The sequence below is a fragment of the Piliocolobus tephrosceles genome, chromosome 7 (assembly GCF_002776525.5).
Source record: "Piliocolobus tephrosceles isolate RC106 chromosome 7, ASM277652v3, whole genome shotgun sequence".
NCBI classification, from domain to species: domain Eukaryota; kingdom Metazoa; phylum Chordata; class Mammalia; order Primates; family Cercopithecidae; genus Piliocolobus; species Piliocolobus tephrosceles.
In genome coordinates, this window is record NC_045440.1 from 97,060,808 (window position 1) to 97,086,366 (window position 25,559).

Below are 25,559 nucleotides of genomic sequence, written 5' to 3' on the forward strand. Positions count from 1 at the left end.
TGAAATTACAGGCGTGAGCCACCACACCCAGCCCATGATGAATTTTTATTTTTTTATTTTATTGTTTTATTTTTTAAAGACGGAGTCTCGCTCTGTCCCCCAGGCTGGAATGTAGTGGCACAATCTCGGCTCACTGTAACCTCCACCTCCCTGGTTCAAGCAATTCTCCTGCCTCAGCCTCCCAAATAGCTGGGACCACAGGCACCCACCACTACACCCAGCAAATTTTTGTATTTTTAGTAGAGACAGGGTTTCACCATGTTGGCCAGGCTGGTCTCAAACTCCTGAACTCAGGTGATTTGCCCTCCCAAAGTGCTGGGATTACAGGCATGAGCCACTGCACTCAGCCCCCCATGATCAATTTTTAACTCAATCTCCAGTCTTGCTCTCCTTCCCGGAAGATGGAGGGTGGGACTGAAAGTTCTAGGCTTCTAATCATGGTTTGGTCTTTCTGATAACCAGCCCCCACCCAGGAACTTACCAAGTCACCTCATTAGAACAAAAGATGCTCCTATCACCCAGGAAACTCCAAGGGATTAGGAACTCTGTGTCAGTAACTGGGGTCAAAGAATAGATATTAGAACAAAAGATGCACCTGGCACCCCTATTGGTCAGGAAAATTGCAAGGGTTTCAGGAGCTCTGGGCCAGGAACTGGGGACAAGGACCAAATTATTTATTTATTATGAATCACAACATCACACTATTTTATATAATAATACGTTGATTTCCAATGTTTTTTAATCCCAACATTTGGTACAGGTTGATTCTTTTCTGAAAAGGAGAACAGGAATTTGGGCCATAGATGGGCTTGCTTTGACAAACAAGAAGTAATACAAAGGGACTTAATAAAAGGTCCAAGAAATAATCATTCCTCCATAGTGACACTGGTGAAATCCTTCTTAGAGTGGTATTTAAAGATTGTTATCTGTAAATTTTTTAAGAGATATGCTTAAAGCTAAAATAAGAATGCCAGAAATTATTTATCAGTCTCAGGGGAGAAAGTCTGTTTTGGAATTTTTTTACTCTAAGGGAGAGAATGGCAGAGGTTGACTAAGATCTTAGCCTATCATGATGATGATAATGCAGATGACGGTTATGAGGATAATGGCAGTTATTTATTATGAATTGTCTATTTGTCAGACACTGTGCAGGGCACTTTATATTCTACGTAAGCCTCATGCATGCATGCTAGATGTTCATATCACCATTTTACAGAGGAGGAGATGGAAGCTTAAAATGCAGTATCTTTCTGAAAACACAAGCTGATGGATCTCTCTGGCGTCAAAATCTGTACTTTCCATTTGGAGTGTGCTTCCAGTATATAGTCATAAAAATAAGTGCTTTGATGCTCACAGGAGCCTTAGGAAATAGAAACTGGGAGAAAGATCCCAAATGTAATATTTTCCTAAACATCTTGCATTTTTGAGCAAAAGTGGTCACATTGCAAAGTAAACTGACTTGCAGGTGGATGTGCTTGTGTGCTTCTGTTGATCCAGTTCTCACAGCCAGTAGGAGGAGATTGAATCGAATCATAATGCTCTTGACACCTGGCTTTCTTAGGAATTTGATCTCACAGAGACATCCAGATGTCACAGTTACAGCCCCCAAGTAGCTGAACCTGGCTTTTAAACTCTATTTTTCAAGTATTAGCTAAATCTTTCTTGCCAAAGTAAAGCACGAGGCTGTGTTCAGCTTGTAGAGTTCTAACTGGTGCTAAAACAGCCTCATCTTCTCCATCTCTAATCCCATCCCTTTATACTTCTTTAAAGTTGTCTTTTGCAATTCTAAGGACCTATTCATTAGTGGTTCCTTTATGCAAGACAGATCTATAATTCCTGGCTTGCCCGAGTCCCTAGTCTCTCCACTCCTTTATGCTGCTACCCATTCCTAATCTTGATAGACCATGGTCCATGCCTGGTATCATACATTGAGACTCAGATTTCATTTTCTCTTAGAATCAATATTATAAATTAATATTATAAAATATTATATAATATAAATATTATAAATATTCATAAAATATTATAAATATAAATATTTATAAATATTATAAATCCCTTAGAATTAATATTATAATATTATAAATATTGTAAATTGGATCACTGAAATCCCATTAGAGGCAGTTTGTTTGTGTAATTGAAAACTTGCTGCATTTTAAAATATTGATTCTATTCAAAAATATGTCTTTAAATTTCAGACAAGTTTGTAGACTGGGTTGTCTTGAAGCAGCAGTCTTTGGCGAATTAATGCTGACCCCGCTTTTCTTCTTCGTAAGACACCATCCCATGCTGGAGGGAGTGGGGGAGAGGGTGGGCATGCTCCCTGTCCTCTTGGAGCTTGGAGTCTACAAGAAGGCAAATTAAACCAATAATTGTTGGCTATTGAACCCTAAGACAATTTCAACAGCTTTTTAGAATTTTATTATGAAAAATTTAAAACCTATGCAAGAGTAGAGAGAATCTATAACCTCATGTACCCATCACCCAGTGTCAGTATTATTGACACAGGCCCAAACTTATTTTACCTTTTCAGTCCACATCCTGGATTATTTTGAAACAGTTCTCAGAAATTAAACCTAAAATAGATGGGCTTTTCTTTTTTTTTTTTTTTTTTAGCATAACCACTGAACAGTGAACAGTACGCAGTGAGTGTTCACATTTCTGCAGTTGCTTTGTAAATGTTCTGTACAGTTGATTTATTCAAAATAGGATCCAGACAAGGTTTACACATTGCAGTTGATGTGTCTTTTAAATCCCTTTTCATCTGTAATTCCCCCTCATCATTTCCTGAAAGTTTATTTGTCAAAGAAACCACATTGCTTTATTCTATAGGGTTTTTCACATCTGGATTTTGCAGCTGCATTTGCAGTATCATCATTTAACATGTTCTTTTTGTCCCCCTGTATCTTCTATAAAGTAGAACTCAGGTGTAGGGACTGGATGAGATTCTAGATTCCAGATCAGTTTTTACAGTGGGACTGCTTCATAGCTGGTGCTGCGTATCACACTAGGAGGCACACAGTGTCTGGTGGTCTCTCTTTTTATAATGTTAAGGTTGGTCATGGCTTTGCGAGGTCAACATCAATTTTAAGATGCACCATCAATTATAGGTATGACTTTTTGGAGGAGAAAAAAAGAAGCCTTGGGCTGGGCGTGGTGGCTCATGCCTGTAATCACAGCACTTTGGGAGGCTCAGGTGGGCGGATCACAAGCTCAGGAGTTTGAGACCAGCCTGGTGTTTGAGACCATGTTTGAGACCAACATGGTGAAACCCTGTCTCTACTAAAAATACAAAAATTAGCCGGGTATGGTGGCATGCGCCTGTAATCCCAGCTCCTCGGGAGGCTGAGACAGGGGAATCATTTGAACCCGGGAGGCGGAGGTTGCAGTGAGCTGAGATTGCGCCACTGCACTCCAGCCTAGGCAACAGGGTGAGACTCTGTCTCAAAAAAAGAAAAAGAAAAAAAGAAAACAGAAAAAGAAACCTTACACTGAAAGTGCTACACATTGTAATATATTGAAATAGTCACCCTAATTCTCAAAACAATACAGTGTGAAAAAGGTATGTCATAGATTCAAGGAAGCACAATCATTACAAAGGGGACAGCCTAGGCAGAGGCCCTGACTCGGGGCGTGGGGGCCGGGACCAGTCTGGTACAGAAGGAGTGTAGGGATCACAAGGCAGAGGGCCCTGCCTGAGGCTAAGGAGGCGGCCAGGGCTGAGCCAGCTGGGATGAGGAGTTTGGGTTATTCTAAATGTACGAAAAGGCCATGCAAGGTTTATAAGCAGAGGAGCTACATGACCTGTGTTGATGTTTTAGGAGGTCAATCAATAATACCTCCATTTCTAGTGGAGTTTGGAAACAGAAACAAGAGTTCAAAATCTCAGCTGATTTCTTCCTGTAAAAGCGCAGTGGAGCAGATGGCTTTAGACCTGGGCTGAATTAAGCAAGCCTGTCTTCCCCTCGCCCATTAGACAACCACAAGCTTCTTCTACAAAGCAGGGCCTGACCCACAAAAGTTGCTGCATGGCTGGGGGAGCTGATGAGAACCTGTGCTGTCTGTAGACACGTAATTTCCAAAGAGGATCCAAAAGAGGTTGGATCTCTTTCTTCTTCCAAAGTCAGCAACTGCCCCAGAGAGGAGTGAACAGATAGTTGGGCTGGAGACCCGGCGTGTACAGTAGTGGAGATCCTTCTGCATTGGGATGGGCATGCTACCCAACCCCTTTCTCCCCGCCCTCCTGCCCCAGACACCCTTACACACCTGCATGCACATTCCATGATCTGATGATTATTTTCAAGATCTCTCTGTAGTCTGAAGCTGGATGTGAATGCCCAGGTGCTTATTATAGCATCATCTATACTTTGTTATATGCCTGACACATTCCACCGTTTTCGAAAGCTGTTATTACGGAAGTCTAAACAAGAAATAATAGTGGCAGTGAGATGGATAAAAGAACAACCTGGGGAGGTAAAATGAATAGGACTTGGTATTTGGTTAGGTGTCCAGCAAGCGAGGCAGAGGGTGGGGTTGCCAAGATCAGCCTAGGACCAGTTGGGAGGTCAGCAGAATCTGTCTTTACCCATCTTTTGCTCACAGACATTGTCCACTTGGCCCCCATTCCAGGCTTCAGCTCTCAGCTGTCTTTAGTTAAAGCCTGTTCCTCCTGGTTCCCAGGGTTCTGCCTGCACGCAGCTCTCTGGCTGCTTTAAACTGCGGTGCCCTGTGGCCCTTCCAGGACCAGGACCTCGGGTCTTACGATGGGGATAACTGGCAAATCTGTTCATTACTAACTATACTGCAAATAGATGGATTGGTCTTTATGATTTTTAAAGTGCCTTCCCACATGTCAAAGCGTAGAAATACTTAATAGAGTATAAAGGCCTCCAGAATTATCTGCAAGCTGTGATTACTTTTAGAGTAGCCTTCTAAAAACAGATCTTATCCCTTCCTTATCTAACCCTACACAGTGTATTCCAGAGTAAAGAAGAGGTGGGGTGGTTGAGACATTTGAGTTGATGGGATGTGGCCATGCTCCTTAACCTAATATATAACCTGCTTCAGCCTAAGGGCATGTCCCTCTGTCAGCCTGCGATTCTCTGTGACAAGAATGTGCTGTTCCAGAGTCCGGGAAGAGAATTTTCATCTTATTGCAGGGCAGTTTGTTTTTTTTTAAGCCTTATCTTGACTCATCCGTATTGAATTTTATCCTCCTTTCTCCAGATTTCCCATTTACACAGCATAATCTCACATCATACTAGTTCTCAAAAAATAGAATTCTTAAAAATGTTTGTTCAGCTTTGCAAGTTGAAACGCATTTTATCTGAGAAGGAAATCTGATGTGTGGTGGGTTTCAGAAGAAACAGGGAAGCTCTTTTGCTCTCAGAAAGTATTTCTGGAATTTGAAACTATTATAGTGTATAGGAATTTTTTTCAGCTGGCTGATAATAGGGGGTGAATATTTGCCAACTCTTACTACTGCCTATCAAATTAATTTTGGGAAGAAAGGATGTGAAATGTAGAGATTCCCGATAAATGTTATATTATCATATTGTCATGCAGTCATATGATAAGATATTAAATTACTTAGAAATATGTATAATCAAAAACAAAGATACTAGAAATGGAACCAAAATTCTTAAAAGCTTTGTAATTTTTAATATTTAAATTATGTAGTATCTGGTATATTTTGGGGGAGGGGAGTTCTCTGTTCTTTTAATTACTGAAGTTGGGTGCTTTTCTTCTTTTTTCTAGCATAACTATTTAAGGCTTTACATTTTCCTCTAAAGTTCAATTTTTACATGGTGTATTTTTATTATCATTATGGCACATTAAAAACATTATATTATGATTTCTTCTTTAATCCATGATATTTAGAAATGTGTGTTTAAATTTCCAAATCTATTGGGAATCTTGTATTTGTGCTTTAGTTACTGGCTTTAATATTGTTGCCTGGTGGTCAGATGACATGATCTATGTCATACCACTTCTTTAGGATATGTTGAGCCTTTGTAAAATTATTTTGCTTCTCATTTTAATGCAGCTTTTGCAATTCACAGCAAAGCAGTTTTGATTTATAAACTCAAATACTTGTCTATTTTCCCTCAAGACCCTTAAGTTATTAAAACTTTCTGTTTTTTTTACTGAGCAGGACTTATTAGTTGTCAAGGTCATATCTGTTCTTTTCATTTACCGGCAGAATCCTGGAAGCAAGTTGGTTTCTAGAGTTTCACTAATTATTCACTTTTTTTATTTTAAATAGGAGTATGCTGTGAACTGCCATGTGATCACCTGGGAGAGGATTATCAGCCACTTTGATATATTTGCATTTGGACATTTCTGGGGCTGGGCCATGAAGGCCTTGCTGATCCGTAGTTACGGTCTCTGCTGGACAATCAGTATTACCTGGGAGCTGACTGAGGTAAGAGGGAGGGCATTGGGGGTTCCCCAGACTGTGCCATGTGTGTAGTTTATATATAGGAAAAAGTATGTCCGTTAACAGTCAGTTAATCCATTCTCCAGCCCCTGTGGTACAAAACGTATTTAAACCATCCCATAAGAATATTTTATACTTCTGTTTAAAAAACAAGCAAATATTTTTTAAAAACCTCCTTGTTAACTTAATAAAGTGTACCTCGGTCCTGCAAGTGTTAAAGAGAAACAAATGAAACAAAGCTAAAGAATGAAGTTAAAATTCCAAGTAAAACAAACAAATGGGAATGAGGAGATCTGCTTAGAATTCAATAGATCAGTTGACCTACTAACTAGCTTCCAGTTTGAGATAATAGAATTGTGTGTTCAAGTACTATAAGAGCATCCAGGGTGTTTGGTAGCTGCAAAATGGATTCTAAATGTTAGCTCTAATATGTCAGTAATCAAAAGTTTGTTGCATTTACTTAATAAAAGAATTATAGTCTTGAAAAACTATTAGCAAAATGAAATTTTGGGAACTACCTCATTATTGTTCTGTTATTCTTAATCATTCCCAGTGAACAGCATTTGGCCACATACATAGTATGCTTCTCCATGCTCATCATTGTCCTGACCCTAACTTAGAGACGTGTGCCAACTAGATGTGGCTTCTGTTAGTGTGCCTCTCACTGTTCTGGAGGCCAGAAGTCCAAGATCAAGGCGTTGGCAGGACTGGTTCCCCCTGGGGCCTTTTGGAGCATTTGTTCCAGGTTCCTCCTCTATCTTTGTGGTTTGCTGGCAGTTGTGGTCCCTGGGCTTGTTGATGCATGGCCCCTTCGTGGTCACGTGGCGTTCTCCCTGTGCATGTCTGAGGCTTCATGGTGTTCTTTTTTTTTTTTTTTTTGAGATGGAGTCTCGCTCTGTCGCCCAGACTGGAGTGCAGTGGCGCGATCTCAGCTCACTGCAACCTCCGCCTCCCAGAGGGTTCAAGCAACCTCTGCCTCAGCCTCCCGAGTACCTCCCGAGGACTACAGGCACGTGCCACTACACCCAGCTAATTTTTTGTATTTTTAGTAGAGACAGGGTTTCACCATGTTAGCCAGGATGGTCTCAATCTCCAGTCCTCATGATCTGCCTGCCTCAGCCTCCCAAAGTGCTGGGATTACAGGCGTGAGCCACTGTGCTCAGTCCCATGTGTTCTTTTTCATAAGGACACACGAGCATTCGCCTTTATAAGGACACAGGTCATATTGGATTAGCAGCTCACTGTACTCCCTATAACCTCATCTTAACAAAGTACTTCTCCAATGACTCTGTCTCCAAATAAGCTCAAATTCTGAGGTATTGGAGGTTAGGGCTTCAACATTGGAGTTTTAAGAGGACACAACTCAACCGATCCATAATAGTGCCCAACACTTTACATATGCCTTCTAAGTCCTCACAACAAACCGGGAAAGGCGGTGTATACAGATTCCCACTGTGCAGGTGGGGGAGCTGGAGCGCACTGCCTTGCTTCCTTAGGTGAGCCAGGATTGGATTCCAGATGTGAAGCCCACATTCCTGCCCTTACACCACATTCCGCCTCTGAATTCCAAGCGTCTTTGGAACCCGGCTGCTGCATGGGCTTGTGTCAGGCACTTGGCCCTTGTCGGCCTCACTTGCTTCCCCCTTGCACTGCAGACTGGGCATCTGCTGTACCTTCTTTCCCTACTTCCCAGTGCCTGTGGTCGCCAGGCCCTATAGATTTCTGTAGAGTCTTCTAAGCACCCAGTAATCCACTGACGTCTCTTCAGACCTCTGCTTCCACTTGTCTCTAATCCACGGTCATCTCTGTCTGAATTGCTTGTCTCTTTACTATTTATTGCCAAATGATCCTCTTTAGACTCCACCAGACCAAGGCTCTTTCCTCCTCAGAGCTCTTTAGTGTTTGTCATTACTCTTTTTTGAGACGGAGTCTTACTTTGTTACCCAGACTGGAGTGCAGTGGTGCGATCTCGGCTCACTGCAACCTCCACCTCCCGGGCTCAAGCGATTCTCTTGCCTCAACCTCCCAAGTAGCTGGGATTATAGGCGTGTGCCACCACACCCAGCTAATTTTTTATTTTTAGTAGAGATGGGGTTTCATCATGTTGGCCAGGCTGGTCTCTTAACTCCTGACCTCAAGTGATCCGCCTGCCTCAGGCTCCCAAAGTGCTGGGATTACAGGTGTGAGCCACCATGCCAGGCCTCCATTACTCTTAAAATAGAATCCAAACTTCCATCCCTGCCTACGAGGCTCCAGGTTCACCGGCCCCTGCCTGCAGCCTCAGCCTCATCATGCCTCATTTTTGCTCTTGGTGCTGCAGCCGCCTCTGATGTCTTCCCTGCCGCAGAGTCCTCCCCACTGCTCTTCCCTCTCTTCTCGCCCTTCACCTGCTAACAAGCTGTCTCCAGAGCTCAGCTCCAGAAGGCTTTCCCTGCCCCTCCAGTAACTGTGCTCCATCTTCATACAGCTGGAAACAGAACACCTCGCCACTGTCCTTTGAAATGCACCTCACATGTTAGACACTCGATAAGTGTCTCTTCTGCTAAACCTTGTGCCTCAAGAGGGCAGGACCCATGCCTGTGTATTCCCAGACCCAAGAACTTTGCCTTCTACACGGCAGATGCTCCACAAATCTGTAGTGAATGAAGGAATGCAGCCCCCTCCTCCTTGGGCTTGGGTCTGTCGGGGGCCCATCTCACCCCCAGAACCTGGTACCTTCAAGGAAAGTTCCTTAGGCTGAAGGATGCCCTCCACATCCCACTTTCTCTTGCATAGTTTTCTTTCAGCAAATATGTGTCATGGACTTCTGCTGAAGTTTCTCTCTTCTCTAAGGACAAGAGTTAAGATTCCATCTCATGGCTTGGAACCTGGGAATACACTTCAAGGGTAGTACCAGGCCCCCAGGGTTAAGAATGCAGCCACAAGCCATCACACACAGCAGCTACTCTGTAGCTTCTTGACAGCAGGTTCATTAAGAACAAAAAATTCCTCATATTTATAATTTGTTTATAGCTTATAAAATGCTTTCATAAATACTGTTTTATCTTTGCAGTATTTATTATATTGCTTCAAAGGTTTATAATTACAGGCTTGTCTCTTTCCAGAGAACTCCCAAGCATTGTCCTAATAATTTCACCTCCTTACATTGGACCTTCACACAGCAGGGCATGCTGTTCTGAACACAGCAGATACGTCCTTTGTTTTGGACAAATTGATTTCCAGAGGACTTCTGTTCCACCCTTGATCTTACTGTTTCCCTTTCCTGGAATGCCCACATCTTCATCTCCATCTCATGAAATCAGTCATTCTTGTCCTTCATGTTCCCACTCCAATATGTCTTTCTTGCAGAAGCTCTCTCCAGGAAAGTTCCAGAGGCCAAAGAAACCTTCAGCCTCAGTCAGAATGCATGTTTTTTCCACCATACTCCATTTATGTCACCACTGTAACACTTTCCTCAGTCTATCATATTTTGTGGTTCTGTTTATCTGGATAAACATCTGATCCCAGCACTTTGGGAGGCCGAGGCAGGCAGATCATGAGGTCAGGAGTTTGAGACCAGCCTGGGTAACATAGTGAAACTCTGGCTCAACTAAAAATACAAAAATTAGTGGGCGTAGTGGTGTGTGCCTATAATCCCAGCTACTTGGGAGGCTGAGGTAGGAGAATTGCTTGAACCTGGTAGGCAGAGGTTGCAGTGAGCCGAGATCACAGCACTGCACTCCAGCCAGGGCAACAGAGCAAGACTCTGTCTCAGAAAAAAAAACCAAAAATATAACATCTGACTCCTCCCCTTGAAATCAAGACCCTTGACTTTCTTTTCTCTCACCACCTTGCACATCAATGGGCACTTAATAAAAGATTGTCATTATTGTGAATCAGTTGATGTGAGATTTCCTATTAAACTGTCATGCTTCCTACGTCGTGTCATCAAGAGCTAACTGTTCTTTTACAACTTACTCAGTGTTTTACCTAAATATCTAGGGGATATTTTTGAAATGCACAACTTGAATTCTCAAGCTGCTAATTTTGAGAATTATGACAATGCTTTGTTGTCAGGGTTGGAAACTTTTCTCCTTTTAACCTCCCAGATTCTTGTCATGTTGTCGTTAGCCAAGATAATTAAGTGGTAGTATTTTTCAGGAGAGACCATCCTTTCTTTAAAGCCCTGTGTCAAAAAGAGAAGAGCTGTTTGGATATGTGCTGTTTGTTTGCAAGCCATCTGCAATATAAAAAATAAGAAACAGATTGCAGAACCTGTTACTGTTGGTTATTTTCTATACATTAGGAAAAAATGAAATGTCAACGACTTCTTCTGAAATAATGTATTATTAAAAAGGAAATGTATCTATCTGCATGGTAACCCAGTTTTGTTTATTATTTCAACCATGGGTTCTTGTGTTTCTCAGCTCTTCTTCATGCATCTCCTCCCCAATTTTGCCGAGTGCTGGTGGGATCAAGTGATTCTGGACATCCTGTTGTGCAATGGCGGTGGTATTTGGCTGGGCATGGTCGTTTGCCGGTTTTTAGAGATGAGGACTTACCACTGGGCAAGCTTCAAGTGAGTTGCCTTCTTTTTGGATATTAGTCACAGTTTTTCATGACATATATTTAATTGTTTTGGTAGGAATCCATTTTAGTATGGTCTTTGATGATAAGGAATAAATTCCATGTTAATAACTGAAACTCATAAATGATTATAAACCTGATTTCAAGCATTTGTTCAGAAAATGCTCAAACATTTATGATTTTCTCTTTCTCACCCTGTGTATTCAGGGGGTCCTAACACCATCCTCTTAATTCAAAAGATTTCTCAAATCTACCCCCTCTTTTTTATCCCAACTGCCTCAGCCGTCATTCAGACCCCTATCCCTGGATCAATTCGTCTGTTTCCAGGTTAAGTCCTCCAGTCCTTCCCACAGCATTGCTTGAGTGATCTTTTTGAAAACATCAGATTCATGATGTCATTCCCCTGTGATGGCTTCTCATGGTCTTTGGTTATGGTCAATACATCCATTGCCCCAATAGGGAGATCCTTTCTCTATACCCTCCCAGGCACCCGAGGGTCTGTTTGTGCACATGCTCCCCTCTCTTCACCTGAGACTTGGCCTGTGTACCCATAGGCCAGCCTGATCATCCTTTTCTTCGCTGACTCAGCTCACTTGCCACCCAGGAAGTTCTCTGACTAGTTTTAAGTTGCACGCCCCACTGTGCTTCCAGTGGAAGACAGTCACACTGCTGGCATTGCTTTATCCTGCTTTGTTAAACTTGCTTCTCAGTTTGCAGCAGGAATCATGCCATTGATAAGGAAGAATAATGGTAGTGATAATGAAAGCTGTGGTTGCTTCAATTGTGTTTAAAACTTTGTTTACTTTATATAACAAAATAGCATTTTCCCCCATCATTAAATATTCTTCTAAAACATGATTTTAAAGGGTTTCTTTGTACTTCAACATATGGATATACCATGTAGTATTTAACCAGTTCCATTTTATGGGCCTTGAGTTGTTTCAAAGTTTTGCTTTTATAAAGAAGACTGGAGTGATCATTCTTGGACATATATCTTAGTGTGCATCGTCTTGTTTTTTTTTTGGTAAATAAATTCTTAGAAATAGAGTGTACCAATTTATAATCTCACCTGTAATATATATGTGTATCCATTTCACTGTTTCTTTGAACTGCATTTTTAAACCTTTGTCAAATTTATCGCACATAAAATTGTGATACTGGATTTCTATCAATTTCTATTGGATTTACCCTCTTTTATTTGTGCTTTCTATAGATTAAGCTTATTAACACTTTGCCATAAATGTGACTTTATTTTCCATTTTGTCATCCCGGTTTTTTTGTTTGTTTTTTTGAGATGGAATCTCGCTCTGTCGCCCAGGCTGGAGTGCAGTGGTGCAATCTCAGCTCACTGCAGCCTCCGCCTCCCGGGTTCAAGCAATTCTCCTGCCTCAGCCTCCCAAGTAGCTGGGACTTCAGGTACATGCCACCACGCCTGGCTAAGTTTTGTTTTTAGTAGAGACAGGGTTTCACCATGTTGGCCAGGCTGGTCTCGAACTCCTGGCCTCAGGTTATCACTTGCCTCGGCATCTCAAGAGTGTTGGGATTATAGGCATGAGCCACCATGCCCAGCCTGTCATCCCCTTTTAAACTAGTTTGTGGTGGATTTTTTATTTAAACATCAAAAATACTGTTAATCTTTTTGTTTAGGTAAATTTTAACTAGTATTTTCTTGTAGTTTCTAGTTTTTTGGTTTTTTTTTTTTTTTTTTTTGAGACAGTTTCACTCTTGTTGCCCAGGTTGGAGTGCAATGGCACGATCTCGGCTCACCGCACCCTCTGCCTTCCAGGTTCAAGCGATTCTCCTGCCTCAGCCTCCCGTGTAGCTGGGATTAGCCACCACGCCCGGCGAACTTTTTTTTTTTTTTTTGTATTTTAGTAGAGACGGGGTTTCTCTGTGTTGGTCAGGCTGGTCTCGAACTTCTGACCTTAGGTGATCCACCCACCTCAGCCTCCCAAAGTGCTGGGATTACAGGCATGAGCCATCGTGCCTGGCCTTTCTTCTAGTTCTTTAATGGTTTTTCTTGTTTTAAGTGTTTAATCTGTCTTAAATTTATTTTGGTATATGATGTGAGGAGGGGATTTCACAATGTTTTTTCCATTGGTTAACCAGTTTTCCCCATCCCTTTTATTACTAAACCTTTCTTTGGTCACTGACTTGCAAGGACACTTTTTAATATATTTAATTTTATTCTAATTTTTATGTATTTATTTTTTTGAGACAAGAGTCTTGCTCTGTCGCCCAGGTTGGGATGCAGTGGTGCAATCTTGACTCACTGCAACCTCCACTTCCCAGGTTTAAGCAGTTATCCTGCGTCAGCCTCCCCAGTGCCTGTAATCCACAGCTGGCATTACAGGCATGTACCACCACACCCGGCTAATTTTTGTATTGTTAGTAGAGACAGGGTTTCTCCATGTTGGCCAGGCTAGTCTCGACCCCAGCCTCCTAAAGTGCTGGGATTACAGGCATGAGCCATCATGCCCAGTCACTTTTTAATATATTTAAGGCAGCATTTAACCTAACAAAAATAGTAGCCATGCTTCAAGTATTGCTCCAAGCAAGCTTCACAAGCAGTATCTCATTTGAGCCTTGCATCAGTCCTGGGGGTAGACACTGTTATTCTCTTCATTTTAGGAATGATGTGATACTAAGGCTTAAGTTTAGTAATTTGCCTAAGGACACACAGCTAGCAAGCAGCTGAGTCTGAATTTGCACCAGGACGTCTGCTTTCCTTTTTGTTGTTGTTGTTTTTGAGACAGAATCTGTCGCACAGGCTGGAATGCAGTGGCACAATCTCAGCTCACTGCAACCTCCGTCTCCCAGGTTCAAGCGATTCTCCTGCCTCAGCCTCCCGAATAGCTGGGACTACAGGCACCTGCCATCACACCTGGCTAATTTTTGTATTTTTAGTAGAGACAGGGTTTCAACATGTTGGTCAGGCTGGTCTCAAACTCCTGACCTCAAGTGATCTGCCAGCCTTGGCCTCCTAAAGTTCTGGGATTAGAGGCATGAGCCACCGCGCCTGGCCTCAGGATGTCTGCTTTCTTAAACACTGCTACAATATACTTCCTTGTTTTCTTATGTTTATTCTTGAAATTTGACTTCAGAATCATTTTGTCAAGTTCCCAAGACATAAGGCCAACTAATAAACAACAACAACAAAAACTCATGTTGGTGGTTTTTTAAAGTAATATTAAATGTATAAATGAATACAGGTTAAGTCGAATTAACCTCTTGGCTGTATTAAATATCCTGATTCTTGATCACGCTGCATCTCTACTTATTCCCATTTTCTTTTCAGTCTTTCTATGCACTTTGCTATTTTTACAGTACAAGTCTTTTGTAGTTCTTGTTTATTTTTGGATGGTCTCTATTTTTTGCTGCCAGTGTGCCGCAGATCTTCTTGCTGTGATGTTTTCTCAGTAGAGTTTGTTGGTGGACAGGTGGGTGGATGAAGGAACAGCCCTGGTTTCCTATCACTCTCCCTGCTCCCATCCAGTAGAACAGAAGGCCTGACTGGTTGGTGCTTCTGCCTCCAAGCACTTAGCACAATGTTGGAGACATGAAAGTTCATGAAATAATATTTGTGGAATTAAAGACTCATTACCAGTTATTAAATAGTATTTATTATACCTTGGGTTTTGGCTCTCCTGGACTAGGACAGGAAGGGCTGGAATCTATACCCATCCCTCATGCTGAGTGTGCCAGCCACTTGCTGTCTCTGAGCCTTAATGTCTACATTTGTAAATTGTGGGACTGTTTAGTTCTTTCATGGGTGTATGAAACTTTTGAGTAATTTCGAGGATGAAAATGAAGAAAGGTTAAATATCACTGTTCATCAACCCAAAGTGTTTACTGCTCTGGGGAAGAAATAGGGTAAAGAAGTGATGTGGGTGATGCAAGAATTCGGAGTGTGTGCAGTTTTACCTGGGAGAGAAGCAGTGGGTGAGAACGGTCTCCTTGCTGCCCTGTGCCTGTCATCAATAAAATTCCCCATTGAGTGTGCTTCTGTCACCTGCTTTACCTGTATAAATAGAGAGACCTTTGAGACACAATTCAAATAAAAAGCAGTCTCTTTGTCCTGAGCATTTGTTATAAAAATCATCAGCGCACAGGATTTTTTTCTTGTGGTTTGTTTTTCCCCCTGCCTTATCTCTGGATTTTCACTGGAGCCATTCTCTTCTTACAGGGACATTCATACCACCACCGGGAAGATCAAGAGAGCTGTGCTGCAGTTCACTCCTGCTAGCTGGACCTATGTTCGATGGTTTGACCCCAAATCTTCTTTTCAGAGAGTAGCCGGAGTGTACCTTTTCATGATCATCTGGCAGGTATTTTTTCAGATGCCTAGAAGTTGGGAGGAAAACAAAGACTAAAATAAAAACTTTTTAGGAATTTAGAGTTAACGTTAGTTTACATTGCTTTTCAGCTCCATACTTTACAAGATATAATATTCTGCAGCTGGCATGTAGAATAATTAAGCAAAGTGATATTATTATGCTAAGGTCTTGCCTCATTGTGAAGACAGTTTTAAAATATGGATCTTTGAATTACAAATTAGAAACAGATTAGATTCCATGAAATAAATTGTGTCTAGCATCCATCATCCAATGAGTTAGGTATTGGATTGCTTTTTAGAATGATCATTTTTAAGACCAAAGGAACAAATGAGAAGGCTTTTCTTACATTCCTAATTTAGTGTTTATTGGTTAAAATTGTTCCTCAGCTGTTACCACTTTGGGTAATCTGTAGGGTGCTAAATGAGTGCCAGGGAATTGGAGCCTTTTGCTGAGTTCTCCATAGTGTTGTCCTCCGTGGAGAGAAGCTGTATTTCCAAGTGGCCCACTTCACGACGGAAGTGATTCCGACAGCCCAGGGTCTTGGCAAAAGATTACGAAGCATCTGTGTTTCTGACAGACAGCGATTTTTTCTGATGCTCCTGGCCCCAGGTTGTTTCACAACTTTTGGAGAGTAGCCAAGAGAAACCAGCTTTTGCCTGAAGAGGATCTTTCAGAATCATCAGAAATCATGTTTTGGACACATAAACACAAAATACTCCCAACATAAGGAAAACATTAGCAGATATCACTTTTAGGACAGACGATCTTCCTTGTTCACACAGAGACAATACCCATCTCAATAAGTGGAGTTTATGCATACAGAAGTGTATGTGAATAGTTAAGTAAGTAGTCACCATGGTTTGGAGAGGTCAGTACCTTTAAAAACAGTTCCGTAGATGGGCTGGGATTAAGCTTTGCCTTATCAGGCCCAATGTCATGGAAAGCAGAAGCTTTCTTTTATTAGAAGGAGGAATGATTGGATTTGTCAAGGAGGGTAGTATAGTGCCGCTAGGGTGGAACCACCTGGTGGTGTGCGATGGAGCACACCTGGATCCGGGATCCAGCCAGAGAACAGCCATGTCCCAGCCACAAGATAGTTTGTGCTACTCATCATGATGAACTGCATGAAGATGCTAACCTCAGGGAAAAGGACTACTGCTCCCAGCTAAAACTTGGACCAACCCTTCACACCCACTTTTAAGGACTGCCTTTGGTGGAGGATCTGCTCTGTCCCAGGCATGTGCTGCACAATTCCATTGTCATCTCTCAGACGTGTCTCCAGCTTCTTCTTTTGCTTTTTTTTGAGATGGAGTTTCACTCTTGTCACCCAAGTTGGAGTGCAGTGGCATGATCTCGGCTCACTGCAGCCTGCAACCTCTGCCTTCCGGGTTCAAGCAATTCTTCTGTCTCAGCCCCCTGAGTAGCTGGGATTACAGGCGCCCACCACCACGCCTGGCTAATTTTTGTATCTTTAGTAGAGATAGGATTTCACCATTTTACCCAGGCTGGTCTCAAACAACTTACCTCAGGCGATCTGCCTGCCTCAGGCTCCCAGAGTGCTGGGATTATAGGCGTGAGCCACTGCGCATGGCCTCAAGCTTCTTCTGATTATTAAAGAGCTTACTTACTACAGTGGGAATTCTCTGAGACCTGGCCTGATTTCTGTAAGGCAGCATAGGCATTCCGTGGCACAGGTTTGCTTTCATGATTTCTATATGCTCAAAGCATTTCTCTCCTGACAATCCCAGTAGATCACATGTGTGAGCTGAGTAACAACCATACAAACGAGGAAACATGACAAACAGCTGATATCCTGTGCCCCTACGTGCCCATCCACCACCCCCACCACCTCTCCCTGGGCCTCCAATTGGTCCCTGCCCATAATGTACTGGCTGTTAACTAGTTTGAATAGCAACCCTTGGAAGACCACATCTATTCTCCGAAAATGCTTTGAACATACCAATTATTTCTAATTGTAGAATGTCTATTTAAGGAATAGAGGATTTTGAATTAGCATGAGGTACCAGGTTGACTAATTTCTCCGTCTTTTTCAGCTGACTGAGTTGAATACCTTCTTCTTGAAGCATATCTTTGTGTTCCAAGCCAGTCATCCATTAAGTTGGGGTAGAATTCTCTTTATTGGTGGCATCACGGCTCCCACAGTGAGGTAATTCTGCACAAGCCCGACTGTCATATGAGAACATGAACTTGCTTTAGATTGTCCTGTTTAGCATAAGGAAAGTCACATAAACTAGCAGATTTTCCATGAAAATATCATCATAAAGAATTATACATCCAGAATATGAAGAAAATGTTTTGTTCTCAGATGTCAGTAACACCAACCAGACATTAAAAAAGGGAAGCACTTGATCAACACCACACCAATAGTACTATCCATTATCATCAGATTCCTTTACAGTCTTGGACTGCTGATCTTTTTTTCTCGTATAACATCATATTAGAAAAAAAATAACAGCATAGTGATGCTGAGTTTTTTAAAAATGAGATTACTGGAAAAATGCAAATGTTTTTATGGTAGAACTGAAGTCATAAATGACATTATTTTTTGAATGAGACTTTTAGCTTTTTCAGACCCAATTAATTTAATTTCCTTTTAAAAAGACCCTTCCTGCAGTCCTCCAGGACAACTGAGATAAGCTTGGGTGTTCCCGCCATTATTCGCCTGGATTCATGTGGGGCCCTAGAGGTGAGGCTTATTCAGACACCATCCCTCAAGTAGGCTGGTCCCAGTGCAGTTCAAAGCAAGCATTTTCATTTGTTTCATTTTTCCTATTTAGAAACGGCATTTGGGTTTTATAACTAATATGGAATACTGGCATTAATGAGTAGCAACACTAAGAATCTGCCAAAGGTACAAATATAATCTAAGCAGTTAAAAGAGTTCGCTTTTCAGAAGTTGTAAGATTGCTTATTTCATTATTTTTAATGTCCTTGCAAACTCCTTAAGCAGCGGGCCTCACTTGCCAAGGACGGTAGATCCACACCTTGGTCAAACAGACCTTCTAGCCAGCACCTCTTCTTGTTATCATTCATTATTAACAACAACAACAACAAAAATCTCCAGATTCTGGATTCAGCAAACCAAGTAAGACATGTCCAAGTCCTGAGGAGTTAAGCCTAACATTCCCATCTGTTCTTTTTGTTATGACCAGAATGGAAAAGAAGAGTGAGTAAGCCAGCAGCCCTTTGAAACTTCATAGATCAGTGGTCTATTGCAGTCATTATCTCATAAATCCTGTTTTTTCTTAATGCTTTAGGGTCCCCATTTAAAATGTAATTTAATTCGAGACTTTACAATTTTTTTCAGGAAATATTCACTGCAGCTCTTTCATAAAATTAAGAGCAATCAATAAAGTCAGTAAGAATGGAAAGAAGTTTCTTCTTAGAACAAAATAGCAAATCACATATGATTTATCATGAAATTTCAGTATTAAACATTCCAAAACAAAAACTAGACACTAAAAATCCAATGCTTTGAACTCTTGAGAGATCCTCAAAATTTTACAATACCCTATAGATTTCTCCACAACTCTCTTTGTTTAAAACATCAGGCACTTCCTGTGCTCTTAACACTGTTTGAGGCAGTTCCCATATAAGGAGGTTCTTTGACAAGTTACTTGGAAAGATGGACGTGCTGCTAACGGATTTTAACACAGCCACCCCATTTAGCAAATGTTAGGTCCCAAGAGGAGAGTTCAGAGGCTTCAGTGTAAGTCGTACACACCACATCTCCAGCTTCTTCCTTCTTTATTAGACTTTCACACGAATCTGCTTTGAGAAGATATTTGAGTGAACATGCTTTTAATCTGATAATATAAAGTACAATATAAGGAAATGGGTCCAGTTAGAGGGTAAAGTAGCTAAAATGGTCAAGATATATTAGGTCATGACAATATGAAGTTAGAGGAAAAGCTACATTCTTTATAATTAGAATTCTTCACTCTGGTCTTTGGGGTGAGGAGACAGTAGTTTATGGATGAGCTTCAGGTATCTGTGAATCCCCTGAACTTAAATGCAAAGTGCTATGCCTTTATCATGGCTTTCGTCAACTCCTCAAAGAGTCAGTGACCCCAAAAAGATGATGAGTTTCTGGTTCAGATGCTGCTGCTGAAGGGGTGGCTTGAGTTTCAGGGGTACTTCCAAGACTCCAAAGCCATGCTGTCCCACACAGAAGCCACTCCCCACCTGTGGCTGTTGAGCACAGAGATGTGCTCAGTCCACAATGAAACGTGCCGTGCATGGAAGCTACCCACCAGACTTTGAACAGTTGGGGCCAAAACAGAATATAAAATACCTCATTATAATGTTTTAATATATTTGTTTAAATATTAGTTCAACATATTAATAAAATGGATTTTATATGTTCCTTTTTACTTTTTTAACACATCTACTGGAAAATTTAAAATTGCATTTATGGCTTGCATTACATTTCTACCGGATGGTGCTGTTCTGAGCCTTTCAACACCATGTCATTGCCTGTTTTTTTCTGAACTTGTCAGTAACATTCCAAGTAATGGGCACTCAATGGCAGTGAGATATAGCTGGGGTCCCATTCCAGTTTCTGAAAGCCAAAAATCTGTGTATTTTTTGCCTGGTTACAATCAGCAACCTTTGTCCTGGAGAGAAGCAGAGGAGACAACCAATGGACAGTGCTGCTCACTCTCTGGAGTCACCTCCACGGAGCTAGACATGGACACACCCAGCCGGGGCTGCTTTGGGCAGGGCTGTGGAAGTCTTACTGCTGAATCCGGACTGCCTTTGCCAATCATCTGGCTCTTTGTAGGTTTTTTTTTCTTTTTTTTTTTATAAGGCTACTCAAGTGAAGCAGTGGGAGTGGAAAAGGAACAAAGAAATCTGTAAATGGTTGTGATCAGTTAGTTGCAAACACCCTGGCACTCAGACCAGACAATAATCTGGCTCTTTAAATGATGCTCCCCAATCCCTCCAGCCTAACCCAAACGCTGAATCTCTTACAGGAATGTTGCAACAGGCACTGGCTTTCTCTTCTCTTGAACAGAACTAGACCAGGCAGCCTGACATGGGACACGGAGGGACGTTTTTTACATTCACTCTGTCAGAGTGATTTAATTATGTCCTGACTTGCTGGTCTTCCAGCAGCTCTCAATGAATTCCAACTTTGTTCTTTCAGACAGTACTACGCTTACCTCACCGACACACAGTGCAAGCGCGTAGGAACACAGTGCTGGGTGTTTGGGTGAGTAATCTGTTATTGTGGAGATTTAAAAACCACTGAAGCCCTAAATTTCTTTGGGTATTTCTTGACCCTGTGTTAACAGCCTTTCAGTATAATTTTTCTGTGAAGGCAGGTGGACAAGATTTTATTTATATGTATGTGTATATACATATATATATATACACACACACACACACACACACATACATACACCCATTATAGAGAAGAAATTACTTTTCACAGATATTTAAACAGTACATTCTCCCAATTAAAAGGTAATACATGCACAATGATAAAAATTCAGTAAAGGATCTAGAAGGAACTGAAGATCACCCAAAGAAGTCAACCATTTAGAGATAATTGTTGTTAATATTTTAATGTCATTCCTTTCCATTTTTCTGTGTGTGTGTGTGTGTGTGTGTGTGTGTGTGTGTTTCCAGCTGTCATCTAGATTCTGAAGGGCGACATAGTTTTAAAGGCTAAAAATGTTGATACTCAGGTTAGATTTAGGAAGGTTCCTCCTGACCCCTAGAAGACTAAGGGCTATTGTCATTTGTTTCTCATAAGTTCTGTGTTGTAAGCTTGATTTTCTTACCCAAAGTGGTTGCAGCATAAAGCGTGATAAGATGCGTTTGGTTTCCTTTGTTCATGATATAGCAGGAGGGAGGATTCACACATCTCCCAGATTTCTGAGAGAGCAGAGGCAGTGCTCCTGCTTCTTGTGTGAGGGCCCTATGTCCTGGAAGAAGGGATGTGGGCCGCTCCTTCTAAAGGATTGTCCAAGGAGGAAATGGGCTTTCCTGCATTTGAGCTCTTCCCTCCCACTCACACATTCTTTCCACGTGCATTTTGCTTTCATATTTAAAAGTCTTTAGCAAGGTCTTATTATTCTGCTGTGGAGTGGATTTCTTTTTCCACAGAATTGTGTCGATTTACGTGTTGAGGAAAATAGGTGGGTCAGAGAGAGAGGTTGTGTCATGACAAGTTTCTTTCTAATTGGACAACCATAAAACACCATCCACACGGAGGGAGAAATGGCAAAGGTAAACTCCACTATGGCAGCTCATGCCTGTAATCTCAGCAATCTAGGAGGCTGAGGTGGGAGGATCGCTTGAGGCCAGGAGTTTGAGACCAGCCTGGGTAACATAGCAAGACATTGTCTCCACAAAAAGTGTTTTAAGTCGGCCAGGCATGATGGCACATGCCTGTAGTCTGCGACTCTGGAGGCTGAGGCAGAAGGATCACTTGAACCCAGGAGGTCAAGGCTGCAGTGAGCTATGATTGTGCCTCTGCAGTCCCACCCGGATGACAGAGCAAGACCTTGTCTCTCTCTCTCTCTCTCTCTTTTCTTTTTTAAGAAAAAGAAAAGAAAAAAGTAAACTATGCCGAAGAGTGATAAACACTGCCCCAGAAAGTTGTGGCTTGTTTGAAAGTGATTAAAATATAGTGAAATGCCAAGGAGGGATCATTGGGCTAACTTAGTGTGCTTTACTGAGAATTGAGAACTCCCGGAACAGTGTGATATCAAGATTGATGAATCTTGTGAGAACCAGTGAGCTGTGCTGAAAAATAATAAAGCCCTCTTCATAAATCACACCCAGTGGATCCTCCTGTGAGCGTGAACAACCGTGAGAGCTGCCCCCTGCACGGTCCACACTGCCAGCTAGGGAAGGTGAAACAGGAACCACAACCTCCCGCTCTCCTGACCCCGGAGGCCACCCACTTCCTTCCTCTGCCCCAGCTCTATCTCCCCAGCGTTTTGTCATTATTTCCTCTCTTATCAAAACAGAAAACACTTAAGTGTGTGGTTTCCTTTAATCACTAGTAGCTGCTTTATAGCTTTCTTTTCACTAATTTTGGAATGATCTCAGACTTTGGTAAGGTGGAGCTTTCATCCCCCGGATTCCTACAACAACCCTGCTACCATGCCTGCTTCACTCATCTCACCAAAGAGCTCCTGACTGTGGGCTCTGCATTAACATCATCTTTTTTCCCACCTTGTGGAGCTGGCTCCACAAATCGGGGATGCTGGGAGTACGTGCGCCAGTAACCAGCCCTAGGTCAGGAATCTCTAGTGCCTGCTCCCAGCAGTAGCACCTCAGGCTGCCCAAATGTTTATTTACCTTTTAACCTTGCTAAATCAAGATACAGGATGGTGGATGGCACCAAAGGGAATGGAGGCCCTGACTGAATTCCATTAAGCCACAATTTGGCCACCTAGCTTATCCTGGGAAAGTTCAAAGAGATTTAAAGTTGAACCGAGTAAAGGGACCTATTGCTGAGCTGTGCGGAGGAACCCCCAGCCCCCCTGGGGGTGAGGAGATAGGAGGAGGTAGGTGGTCTCACACTGGTAGGCTTAATACAGGCTCCCACTGTGCTCAAGCCTTGGGCCTCAGCCCTAAACTAGCCACCCTCTGAGTCTTGGTAGAAAAGTAATGTTAGCCTTCTGGAAGGATGCTATTGATTAGGACTCCCTCTAGTGGGCCAGAGGTAATGGTGGGGGCAGTTGCTGGTGGTTACAGGAGCCCATGTGATCGTTGGGTTCTCACCACTTCTCACCATCTCCACAGCCCCAACCTGAGTCCCCGTGTCTGGATGAGTGCAGTAGCCTCCCTGCTTCTGCTCTTGTCTGCTCACACAGTTCTGTTCAGCCAGCAGAAGATTTTCGAATATTCATCACCATGCTGTTCACAATAGCAAAGACGTGGAACCCACCTAGGTGTGCATCAGTGGTGGACTGGATAAAGCAAATGTGGTACACAGACACCATGGAATAATAGCCATAAAAAAGAATGAGATCATGTCCTTTGTAGCAACATGGGTGCAGCTGGAAGCCATAATCCTAAGCAGGAACAAAAAACCAAATACCGCATATTCTAACTTAAAAGTGGGAGCTAAACATTGAGCACACACGGACATAAACATCAGTGTCATAGACACTGCTCACTACTAGGGAGGGATGAAGCGAGGCATGGGTGGGAAAACTACTTGCTGGGTACTATGCTCACTGCCTGGGTCCAATATACACATGTAGCATTCCTCCACATGTACCCCCGTATGTAAAATAAAAGCTGAAAATTAAAATATATATATATATATATAAAATATATATTAAGCAAACTGACTAGGCAGGGTGGCTCATGCCTGTAATCCAAGCACTTTGGGAGGCCAAGGCGGGCGAATCACGAGGTCAGGAGGTCGAGACTATCCTGGCCAACATAGTAAAACCCCTTCTCTACTAAAAATACAAAAAATTAGCCAGGTGTGGTGGCATGTGCCTGTAGTTCCAGCTACTCGGGAGGCTGAGGCAGGAGAATCTCTTGAACCCAGGAGGCAGAGGTTGTAGTGAGCTGAGATTGCATCACTGCACTCCAGCCTGGGCGACAGAGTGAGACTCTGTCTCAAAAAATAAATAAATAAATAAAATTACACACACACACACACACATTTATATATATATGGAGAGAGAGAAAACCATGTTAAACCCTCTGCTCTAGACCCTCTAGGATACCCTCAGACTAAAAGCCAAGCCTAAGGGTGGCCTTCTATGTCCATGTTATCCTGACTTCAACTCAGCCCTTTCCCCTGATTCCTGGCCCTTCCTTGTGCCTTTCCTATGCCCAGGCCTCAGTCCGGGACTCTCCACACTTACATAATCCCATAGCCGACCCTCTCACCTCCTCCTAGCCACCTTCTCATGAGATGTGCCCACACACACGGACAATGGCTTAGCTAATTGAAGCAAATCATATCCTAAAGTCGCTAACTCAAAAGCACTGTTCTTCAGAAAAAACTTTAGGTTGCCAGGTGCAGTGGCTCATACCTGTAATCCTAGCACTTTGGGAAGCTGAGGTGGGTGGATCACTTGAGCTCAGGAGTTCAAGACCAATCGGGGTAACATGGCAAAACCATGTCTCTACAAAAATACAAACATTAGCTGGGCGTGGTGTCGTGAGCCTGTAATCCCAGCTACTTGGGAGGTAGAAGAATTGTTTGCGCCTGGGAGGTGGAGGTTGCCGTGAGTTGAGATCATGCCACAGCATTCCAGCCTGGGCAACAGAGTCAGGGACAGTCTCAAAAAATTAAACAAAAAAATAAAAATAAAAAAAAACTTCAGGTCATTATGAAGCCAATGATTGGGTTCTGGCCAGTATTTTCTTAAAATGAAATAGAATAGAAAAATATCAGAATAAGGATGCAAATTGTCTTATGAAGCTTTTGTTTCAGTGAGTGAGTGTGTGTGTGCACACGCTCCTGTATACTGAATCACAGTGAAAATTGTGTTTCTTGCCATGGTTCTTAATGGGTCTTAGATCACAAAAGTTTGAGAAACACAGCTTTAGTAGGCCAATCAGCATGCTTTTAAAAGGGGCCTCAGGCTGGCTCATGCCTGTAATCCCAGCACTTTGGGAGGCTGAGGTGGATGGATCATTTGAGGTGAGGAGTTCCTGACCAGCCTGGCCAACATGGTGAAACCCTGCCTCTACTAAAAGTACAAAAATTAGCTGGGTGTAGTGGCACGCACCTGTAGTCCCAGCTACTCAGGAGGCTGAGGCAGTAGAATCGCTTGAACCAGGGAGGCAGAGGTTGCAGTGAGCTGAGATTGTGCCATTGCACTCCAGCCTGGATGACAGAGCTAGACTCCATTACAAAAAAAAAATAGGGGCCCTCAAGTCTAGTTGAATATTCAGAAATCTTTCATAATAAACTCAGGTGTTCTGTCTGGCTTATGGGTAGGTAATCACACTTATGTCCTGGGCTCAACACTCCCAGCATAGGAGTTCTTCAGGAAGTCCCAACCAAAGATAAAATCATCCTTTTTATGTCTCCTCACTGCACAGGCTGGAATACCATACATGTAACTGCCACCTAGCCTCTTAATCACAGTCTATGCTTCAGAAGTACAGTGAAAAAACCTGGCTTCCTCCGCTGAAATGATGCTTTCTTACATGTGATATGTTTTGTGGAGCAGCGCTTTAAAGATTCAAGCCAACCACTCTTA

At 42.3% G+C, this 25,559-nt stretch overlaps 1 protein-coding gene across 2 annotated transcripts in view; it reads left to right on the plus strand.

Moving 5' to 3' along the window:
• PTDSS1 (phosphatidylserine synthase 1) overlaps positions 1-25,559 on the plus strand; it is a 69,622-nt gene that overhangs the window by 27,372 nt on the left and 16,691 nt on the right. For both annotated transcript variants that reach the window (XM_023183966.2, XM_023183967.3), the window contains 5 exons: positions 6,266-6,424; positions 10,846-10,997; positions 15,192-15,333; positions 17,397-17,509; positions 20,513-20,578. In XM_023183966.2, coding sequence (XP_023039734.1) covers positions 6,266-6,424; positions 10,846-10,997; positions 15,192-15,333; positions 17,397-17,509; positions 20,513-20,578 — 632 coding nt within the window. The remainder of the gene's footprint in view (positions 1-6,265; positions 6,425-10,845; positions 10,998-15,191; positions 15,334-17,396; positions 17,510-20,512; positions 20,579-25,559) is intronic.